We start from the raw sequence: 9,896 nt of genomic DNA, 5'->3' as shown, positions 1-9,896 counted from the left end.
AGAACATTCCCCTTTGAGAGTAATATTTGTCAAGGCAAAAAAAAAATCAGAAAGAGGAAGAGAGATGCCACACAAGTAATGGTCATGAAAAAGTTGCGTCGTTCGCATGACAACTCCTTCAAACCTTTTCTGTTTCCCTCATCTTTCATAATCTCCGCAAGAAGCTTCTTCTTATTTTTTTTTCCTCCAGATTCAACGGATGCCATCAAACGTGTTTGTCTCTCGCATACAAAACTCACGCATAGGTCCCGTACAGGAGCATATCCATATTCACACACACACACACACACACACATGTATATCTAGAATATACACCAGCTTTGCTTATGAAGAAAAAGCAAGAGAGAGAGAGAGAGAGAGAGAGAAAAGACCTAGTACACACGAAACCATATAAATCTTTCGTGGTAAGTAGAAAATGCCCCTAGGGAGGATAAGAATTCCCGTTAAGCTCCTTTCTTTCGAGATTGGAACTGCCATTTCATGTTCACGGCTCTGATTCCCTCACCCTCTCCCCCCCCCTTTCAAGTATATATGTTTTTCCTTTCTTTTGTTGCCTTTTTTTTCTGCTCTCGTTCAATCTATTGTCATGTCTGAAAAGGCAGAGCTGCATCTACGCTGATGCCCCCGAGCGAACAATTTCTAACTGTAAATCACATAACAACTCAATCATGCAATCTCAATCATACCAGATCAGCGTGCCGTGATCCCCGCCGCACATTCAAATAAACTCATCAAAACTTCATTATAGACAAAGACATACAATCATACAGAGAGAGTATCGACATGAATCAGAAACACGTTTTTGCTGTTCGCTCTTCAACTTGGAAAGAGACAAGAAGTACGACCAATCAATCCCAAAGCCTCCCTCCCTTCCTTCCTGTCCCCCCCTTGAAAAGTATATACGAATACCATCCCTGTCCCGCTTTGTTCTTCTGTATGACGTCGTCGACCGTATACCAGAGCAAAACCTGACAAGCAAGAAAAAAAAATAAACGAAACAAAGCAGATAACCTACCTAGCAACCAACCTCCCGTTTCCATACCAGGAGGGGAAGCAATATACCGTGATCATCTCCCCCACCCGCTCAACCCAACGAGGGGGTGTGCTCAACACATGACAAATGAAAAGAAAGAAATTCAAGTTCTAAGGGTATTCGTAATGCTGCTTCCGACGCTGCTCATGGTCTCGCTCAGCTTCTCGCCCATGCCGCCCGCCCAGCTCGGCAGCTTGAGCGTCATGCGGATCCTGCCCTCGACAACCAGGTGGATGAGGTTGATGACGGCAAACGTGGTCGACCCGATGGCGCGGAAGACGGCCAGGCCCGCGACGCTCCAGAGCAGGAAGCGCAGGTAAAAGTTGTCGCCAATGCCCTTGTTGCTGTACACCTCGGACACGGCCATGGCCAGGATGGCGTTGAGTCCCATCCACGAGACCACCATGTACGTTCGCACGCTCTTGTAGTAGTCTTCCTGCAGCTGGGCCTCGCTCGGGGGCGTCTCCGGCACCTCGACGCGGTCTCGCAGGTTGCGCAGAGCCTCATCGTATCCGCTATCGATATCGAGCTGCTCGCTGGGCATTTCAAGCTCGACCGTTTCGCCCTTGCCAATGGCGCCTCCCAGGTCCGTCTTCATGACGTTGTCGCCCTTGGTGCCCCAGGTGACGTCGTGCGTGTTGCAGAAGGCGTAGACTTGCAGGGTGCAGATGTAGCTGGGCAGCAGGAGAAAGTACTGGCCGGCAGAGGTGAACATGTGCCACGGGTCGAGGTACAAGAACGACATGGCAAAGTACAGACCAATGGTCGACGTCATGGAGACAATGAGGTTCGTAAACACGTTGTTACCCAATGTGAACGTGATGCCGCTGTCCTTGTCTGTGAACTGCCTGACGACGATGTAGATGATGGCGAAGGTCGTGTACACCATGATGATGCTGTAGATGATCATACTGCCCAGATAGAGCCTCCTGGCGCCCTGCGGACGATTACCAAGCGACAGGATGAACTGGACAGCAATGAGCAAGATGCACGAGTACCGCAGGATGATGAAGATGACGTTGCCAATGCCGTGACCGAACGGATCGACTCGTGGGTCTGCCAACCCGCCGGCGACGAAGTAGAAAGCCAGATAGAAGTTTGCGAGAGAAAAGTACGTGAAGAGCAGCTGGACAAACTGGTAGACAAATTCAATGTACAGGAGGACCTTGCGAGCAAGAGTGTGATCCGTCTGCAGAATCTGTCGGAACTGGACCAGGGAGTAGACGGCAGCGAAGAAGGCACCGTTCAACCATCTTCTTCGCTGGGAGATGAACTCGGGAACGGAATCTGGATTGACATCATGTTAGTCCGTTTCCCTCTTCACACGCGCAAAGTTAACAAAAGAGATAATAGGAGACACTTACCGGGAACATCCGTTTCTCCATGGCAGCCCTTGACATACTTCAAGACCCATCGCTCTCCCCGCTTGGCCACAAGCTCCCAACACAGGATACGATCTTCAGCCAGATACATGTTGGCCGTAAACACGTCCGCATGCTGTCCATGGAGAGTCTCGCCCTTGAAGTATTGGCTCAACGGTCCATGACCGGTCTCGTCGTTTTGCAGCGCGTGGTAGCGGTAGGCACTGAGGGCACCGGGCAACACGGTAATGTACCCAAAGACAGATTCGAGCGGCTTGTCCAGAATGTTGGACATTTTGTACTCAAAGTTCTGAGACGCAACCAAGGGGTTCAGCAGGTATGACCCATATTTGCCCTTCATGGCCTTGATTTCACCACAGGCCCCGGCCACATTGGAGTCAAAGTCGAAAGCCTTCCAGAGGTGATACAGCGAGGTGCCTCCGGGGCGAGTTCCCACATCGAGGAGAATGCAAACGTTGGGGTTCAGGGCCTTGCCAAACGCATTGAAGAACCAACGGTGCGAGTTGAGCTTGCGCGAGTTCTTCTCCTTGAGGCAAAAGATGATTTGGCACGGAACGATGCCCTTTTCGGCACCCTTGAACTTGAGATCCGAGTCGAGCGAGACCTGCGTCGTGTATTCGTAGACGTGCGCCTGCACGGCTCTGTTGTTGACAAAGTTTTTGGCGATGCCGTGCTGGTAGACGCCCATGGCAGCCAGGGCATCCAGTGTACGCGGATGAATCTTCTCACGGCCGTCAGAGATGATGCAGACAACAATCTTTTGCCAACCGTTTTCACCCCAGGTACGAGATCGGGATCGGGAGCAGAAGTGCGAGATGTTCTTCATGACGGCGTACATGGTGCGCGTGAAGAGAATCTCGTCTTCGTTGTACATGGTGATGCAGATGAACAGCTCCGTCTCTCGAGTGGTGCGGCCAATGTGCTGTCGCAGCTTGTACCCCCTATCGACAAAGTCGTCGGGATCGCACGTCACCGCAGTGTATCTCATGTGAGTGAACTCGACCTCGTCGCGCCGTGGCAGGAAACTGTAGAGAATCGTCGGGATCTTGCACTCCAAGACCAGCTCTCCATTGATGAGCGGGACTTCCTTCTTGGCCATTTGCGGAGCGCGGACACCTCGTCTCTCTTGCGCTCCGTCGGGCGCAGGGCCATAATGCTCATACTTATCGTAGTATTCCTGGTCCTCGCCCAGGGTTTCCTGAGAGCCTGCATACGAGTCGCGGTCATCGCCGTAGTGGCCTGCCTCCTCGTCGTACTGGTCGTAGTGCTCATAGTTGTCGTAGTGGTGAGGAGACTCACCGAGGTCAGACTCGGGGTCAAAGAATTCGTCATCCTCGCGGTGGTCCAAAGGAATGGAGACGGTGATATCGTCAGGAAACTGCGAGGCCCGCGATGAGTTGCCATAGCGAGGCGCCGGGGGCAAAGGTCGTCGCGGGCTGCCGCCATATCGCGATGACGGAGTTCCTGGTCGGGGGCTGCCGTTGATGTCGGAGGGCTCGTAGGAGGCATGAGACGCCGGGGGCCGAGAGTAGTCCGTCATTCTCGATGCTGGTGACCACGGCCTGTGGGAGGGATCCCTGGTGTCGTAGGACATGTACGACCCATCTGGCGGCGGAATGCTAGGCGCATCGTCCAGGATGGACCCGGTCCGCGTGTGGGAGGAAAAGACACTGGGGGCATACTGAGGCTGCGGCGATCGCGAACTAATCGGCCTATCGTGTGAGCTTCTGGTCTTCCATCTAACTGTTGGTTTGATTCTTTTCGCAGCCGGCTCCGCTGGAGCAGCGGCAGTGGCAGCAGCGTCGACTACTGTAGGCTGAGCCAGTGGTTGAGCCGCTGCTTTGGCAGTTTGCTGAGACGGGGAGTGATCGCATGCCGAGAGGCTTCCTCTTCGTCGCCGGAGTCGCTCACTTGGCCCCTCCGGGATGGTTGGTAGAGCTTCAGCGAGGTTCGGGGAGCCGCTGAGCGCTGAACTCGCTGGACTGTGCAACTTTGCAGTGATGGTTGGGCGAAGCTGTTTGATGTAGAGGGGAGGAGGAATAACAACGTCAAGCTTGGGCAGGGGACGGTGAAGGACTGAAGGAGAGGAGGAAGAGGGATGAGGGAGGGGAGGAGGAAGAGAATCATCCGCCGTGGTTGCTGCTTGCATCTCCGGCTCTTGCCTGGTCTCCAAGCTCGAGGCGGCTGCTGGACACTCGTCGAAAGCCATGGTGGACGCCTCGGGTTCGCGATCCGGTCCTTGGTGTTTCGATGCTTCCTTGGGGTGCAAGGACAGCATCGAGACGGACGGCGACGACATGGTATTAAGGAATGCTGGTGTTGCCAATGGCGACGGCTGTGTTACGTACGGTCTGTCTCTGTCGACGGGCTCCTCGACGGATGTCAACAGTCTAACGGCGGCGGCGCCATGGCCGGTGGGCGAGTCGAGCTCGTCGTCGTACGGCGGCAGGCTATAGCCCGGCGGGTGGCGGTCCATTGCGAATGCGGCGAGGTATGCCGTGTGTTTTGGCGATTAAGCTTTTGGAATGCTGACCAGCTGGAGGGTTAGATTGGGATGCGAGACACCTGATGGACGGCCTTGCGCAACCGCGAATGCTTCACTTAGGCCAGAGGCGACGAGGGGCGGTGTCGCGCCACGGTCATGGGGTCTCGATTGAAGCCGGCGCTGTGTTGACAGTCGTTAGTAACGATAAGGATAAAACGAGCGCACGTCTCAACCGCTCCGCGAACAAGGCATGAAGAAGTTTGGATGCGGTTGAGGGACTGAGCTGCATAAAGATTAAAAGGCGGGTGCGTTATGGCCAGGCACAACTACAGGCAGGACAGGGCCCCGGCAAGGTACAGCAAGGCACCGCAAGGCATGCTCACGGTGGGGATCGCGGCCGCAGCTGTGCAGGGCCCGCGACCAAACAAATGGCTTGCGTGGCCGTTGGCCGAGCAACCAGCGATCGTGCTGCAGCCGTTGGCGAACACGAGAATCCCGGTCGAGCCGCAGGAACACGCGCAGGCCATTGTGGTTTAGTAGCCGCCGTGATGGGATGCGAAACGTGAAGGCGTCAAGTGTCGATTGGCCAGGTACCGATCGAGGCTGAGGCTTATTGTTGCTCCAGGTTGAGAGAGGAAAGCGGTGAAGCCATCTTGATACGAGATGTACCTCTTTGCCTCTTGTATCACTTCAAAGTGACACAGATATACATAAGTCAGATGCAAGTATTGAGCCTACGCATCTTGCAACTTATTGTATGCAGGTATGCATGTATCAATCAAGCATCTTCAACAGCCGTCCATCTACGAGGCTCGCTTTTCTTTCTTCTTTTCGACTCGCCCTTCTTCAGCTGGGGCAGTCAATCCACTGCGGACGAAGCGGTCTGTCTTGCAGCCATTCCCCACAACCACGTCCAGGGATCTCGAATGGCGCACATGTTGCGACACGAGATGGAAGCACTGCGAGTTGATAGGGATCCCATCGTAGGTATGTAGCTTGGTGGAACTGGTTGATTTGCCTCGAACTCCATAAAAAAATGCTCCGTATGTTACGTGAAGCGTCCGTGATGTCGACTGTCATGTCGCAGATGAGGCAAGGCTCTTAAAAATACAGCATATTCTGACGCCATATAGACTTTGCGATATGCGACAAAGTATACAACCCTCCAACGGCGAAGAGTCTCTGGGTTAGTACCTAAATAGTAGGTAAGGTAGTCATCAATATGAAGCACCGGCATCCCCAGCAAGACAAAATGGCCGCTCATCACGGCGTGGCTTCAAATGGCGATGTGTTGTTGAAGACATCAACTCCAGGTTAGTCTTCGGTAGTGCTAGCAAGCGACCTGTCTGTTTATCAACATTGGCCATAAATTAAACACAACTGCGCGTTACCAGTCACAACTATCATCATACGGATCGCATGTATGCAATTAAACTACCTTACTAAGAAACTTGGTGTCAATGACCACCAATACACCCTTCAATTGCTCTTCTTCGTCGAGTGCCCAAGGTACCTACTAGCAGTAACATCCAGAAGTCCGACGCCATCACGTCCATCTGGAGGCCGTACCTGGGCACCTGCATCGTCAGGCACATGCCCGCTACACGCCCCAGAAACTGCCCCGCCATGCCTGTACCTGGTACTCCCGCCCCCTAGAGGGAGCTGAAGCACCGCTCTGACGCAATCAGCTACAGCACTAAAATGTGCACCCAGCAACCACAGCACCTGCACTGCACCGCTGCAGCAAGGCTGTAAACAGACCTGGACCCGAATCTGGAACAAGCGACACCACCGCCTCCCTCCATCTCCTGCTGCTGCCATCCAACCTCAACCTCTCCCTCGCCACACCCGTCATCTTGATATCTTTCCGCACAGCCTGCCAGCGCATCGCCAGACATCTTTGACCGCTGCGGCATCGGCCAAGCATCCAACATTCTACCAGCATTTCATCCTCGCCTCGTCAGCATATACCGAGCCCGACTCCAACTCCTGACCCGACTTCCCCCCCCATATATGTGATCTGTACGCCCTCTTCGCCTGCTCTGAACATGCCATTCATTGCCCCGCTAACCAGTTGGTATGGAACGCAGACCGTCGTATTGCCTCTTAGCTCGCCAAACATCACGACCAAAACCCCCCGACTCGCCTCGTCATGGCCCAGTTCCTGCAGACAGTGTCAGTCTCTCCTCATCCGCAGCCGCATACTCTCCCATCGTCGCCGCCGTCAACATGGCGCTTGCCCTGTTCCAATACCTCAGCCCCAGGTCTCGCGCCAAGATGGCGGGCCTCGACAAGAGCATTCTGCCCGTCTACGAAGACCCCCCGCTCAAACCCGTGTTGAATACCGCGATTGCTGACGGCGAGATCATTCTGAGCAGCAACCAGAAGACGAGGAACCAGTTCCGCCCGCGTGCGGGCAAGGGCGGCGTCAACAGCTATCAGCTTAGGCAGTATGCCGAAGTCACTCTGGGAGGAGGCAGCTTGCGCAAGGTCGTCAAGCTGCCCGAGGGCGAGGACGAGAACGAATGGTTGGCAGTCAATAGTGAGTTTGTCTGCGGGTGCTCTTGCTAGAATAACAGAAGGTCTAACAGCATGTTGCCAGTGGTGGACTTTTACAACCAGATCAATCTCCTCTACGGCGCCATCACCGAGTTTTGCTCGCCTCAGTCATGTCCGGAGATGAAGGCTACGGATGAGTAAGACGAGGACTCTCGCCCCGTTCTACATTCTTCACATGAGCTAATCTGACGATGCCCAGGTTCGAATATCTCTGGCAAGACAACGAGAATTACAAACGGCCGACCAAGATGGCCGCCCCGGCCTACATTGAACAACTCATGACATGGGTTCAAGCCAATATTGACAACGAATCCGTCATGCCCAGCAAGATTGGTAAGTAGCCCGCGTCGGTCCTTGACTCACTGCTCAATGTCTTGTGCTGACAACATCCACAGGCGTCCCCTTTCCGAAATCGTTCCCGGCCTTGATTCGGCAAATCTTCAAGCGCATGTATCGTGTATACGCACACATCTACTGTCATCACTATCCGGTGATTCGGGAGCTGGGACTGGAGCCGCATCTCAACACCAGTTTCAAACAGTATGTGCTGTTCATTGATGAACACAGCTTGGCGAGCGGGCGTGATTACTGGGGACCTCTCGGGGACCTCGTTGACAGCATGTTGAAGAGTGACTGATTGGGCGTTGCTTTCCTTCTTTCGCGTCGTTTTCATTTGTGTTTGTTCTTTGTACCGCAAGCGACAATTGCAGTAATGCTTAATAGGGAGCAAGGCAAGGCGTTGGGATATCGTAGAAATGGGAATTTCGGCACAGGATTGGCAGTGCTCAAGTATATCGGGCAGATTCGGGTAAAAGGGTACAGGGAAGGGCCAGCATCATGAGGCCAAAAGGGCAGTGCAAGGTCGGAGACGATGGTTCATGCATCATTGAGTCAAGTTTTATATAAACCGAGAAGAGAATAACGAGAAGAGCCTTATTGCGGATGAAGATGGTCAGTGAACAGAAGAATGGCTGAATGATGGATGAGTGGTGGTAGCCGGACTGTAGGAGGTATTATAGTGCCTTACATAAGCAAAAAAGTTGGTGCCTCACCCGTGCGGCAAGGCATCCACGGACCAAAATTGCCGGCCGCATCGCAGAACCTCCAACCCTCGAACACCGATCGCTCTCTCACCACCCCTCGACGCCGACCTCAAACCAGCCGCCATGCTGTCGCGACAAGTCTTCCGCTCCCTCCGGGCTGCTGCCCCCCAGCGTGCCGTCGCCCTCCGCGCCGCCCCGGTCCGGACCTTTGCTGCTGCCGCCTCCAGCGACGTCAAGCCGCCCATTGCCGTCTTTGGCCTCGACGGCACCTATGCCACTGCTCTGGTACGCCGACTTCCCGGGACGAATTGAAAACTCAGGCGGTTGTTGTTGTTGTTTGCTCTTTGAGTGTCCAAAGAGGCCCAATTGCACACTTTTTTTGCGAGCGCTGCGGCCATACACCATACACGAATCGAACACACAAAACACCGCGCCAATACTATAGAACACGGATGGGCTAACAAGATGCCTTTTTTTTTTTGCGTCAATTTTTAGTACACCGCGGCCTCCAAGACGTCCACCCTCGACGCCACCGCCAAAGAGCTCGCCAAGCTGGGCGGCCTCCTCGAGAAGGACCCCAAGCTGGCCAAGATCCTGGCCGCGCCGACGCTGACCCCCGCCGACAAGTCCGCCATCGTCGCCGAGCTCGTCAAGCAGGCCGGCTCCAGCGGCGCCACGCTCAAGAACTTCCTCGAGACGCTGGCCGAGAACAACCGCCTGGGCCTGCTCAAGGGCGTCGCCGACAAGTTCAGCCAGATCATCGCCGCTGCGAGGGGCGAGGTCGAGATGACTGTCACCAGTGCTCAGGTGCGTTTTTTCCATCTTTTGCTTTTGGAACAATTTCCCCCCCTTCTGGGGCGTATTTTCGATGTCGATGACGCTACTACGATGGCGATGATGTACCGAGAAACAATGCCCACGTTCTTGATGGCGCAGTTATTGACACGGAATTATTCTATCTAGCCTCTTGACCCCAAGACTCTGTCTCGTCTGGAGAACGCCGTTGCCAAGTCTTCCTACGTCGGCCAGGGCAAGAAGCTCAAGGTCACCAACTCGGTATGCACACACTCCCCATCTTCCGTATCTTCTTTAGAGCAACAGTCTAACATGCCAATGCCAGGTCAACCCCGAGATCGTCGGCGGACTCATCGTCGAGGTCGGCGACCGAACCATTGACCTCAGCGTCTCCTCCCGCATCGCCAAGATGAACAAGCTCCTCACTGACAACCTGTAAATTTACATCATGTATAAACAATGACCCAAGAATTATTTTAAACAAAACGAGAAGATTGAAACCAATGGCCCGATCCGAACCAGGTTCCTTTTTGTTCTCACCAAATAGGGGGGGGCTCCTTACCACCAAACATGTATAGAGAGAGTCCTTGAAGCTTGGA

General features: G+C 54.1%; 4 protein-coding genes across 4 annotated transcripts; 2 read left to right on the top strand and 2 right to left on the bottom strand.

The window, feature by feature from the left end:
* Positions 1 to 728: 728 nt before the first annotated feature.
* On the bottom strand, positions 729 to 4,078 carry BBK36DRAFT_1134130 (glycosyltransferase family 2 protein). Its single transcript, XM_024892205.1, is given in 4 exon segments — positions 729 to 870; positions 884 to 1,064; positions 1,117 to 2,320; positions 2,398 to 4,078. The coding sequence occupies 2 exon segments, from the start codon at positions 4,007 to 4,009 to the stop codon at positions 1,137 to 1,139; spliced, it is 2,796 nt and encodes a 931-aa protein (XP_024754303.1). The 5' UTR covers positions 4,010 to 4,078; the 3' UTR covers positions 729 to 870; positions 884 to 1,064; positions 1,117 to 1,136.
* Positions 4,079 to 4,327: 249 nt separating this feature from the next.
* Positions 4,328 to 4,906, bottom strand: BBK36DRAFT_1176206 (hypothetical protein; the record flags this gene model as incomplete). Its single annotated transcript, XM_024896004.1, has 1 exon — positions 4,328 to 4,906. A coding segment is annotated over exon 1 (564 nt), but the record flags the coding sequence as incomplete, so codon positions are not given.
* Positions 4,907 to 5,966: 1,060 nt separating this feature from the next.
* On the top strand, positions 5,967 to 8,096 carry BBK36DRAFT_1165462 (putative maintenance of ploidy protein mob1; the record flags this gene model as incomplete). Its single annotated transcript, XM_024894781.1, has 5 exons — positions 5,967 to 5,980; positions 7,279 to 7,442; positions 7,503 to 7,596; positions 7,659 to 7,792; positions 7,855 to 8,096. The coding sequence occupies 5 exons, from the start codon at positions 5,967 to 5,969 to the stop codon at positions 8,094 to 8,096; spliced, it is 648 nt and encodes a 215-aa protein (XP_024754301.1).
* Positions 8,097 to 8,625: 529 nt separating this feature from the next.
* On the top strand, positions 8,626 to 9,736 carry BBK36DRAFT_1107387 (OSCP-domain-containing protein; the record flags this gene model as incomplete). Its single annotated transcript, XM_024889246.1, has 4 exons — positions 8,626 to 8,787; positions 8,998 to 9,309; positions 9,466 to 9,558; positions 9,623 to 9,736. 4 exons carry the CDS (start codon positions 8,626 to 8,628, stop codon positions 9,734 to 9,736), a joined length of 681 nt encoding a protein of 226 aa, XP_024754300.1.
* Between the last annotated feature and the right edge of the window lie 160 nt (positions 9,737 to 9,896).

Source organism: Trichoderma citrinoviride (genome assembly GCF_003025115.1).
Source record: "Trichoderma citrinoviride strain TUCIM 6016 unplaced genomic scaffold BBK36scaffold_1, whole genome shotgun sequence".
Classification (NCBI taxonomy): Eukaryota; Fungi; Ascomycota; class Sordariomycetes; order Hypocreales; family Hypocreaceae; genus Trichoderma; species Trichoderma citrinoviride.
This window is presented reverse-complemented; position numbering and strand designations above follow the sequence as displayed.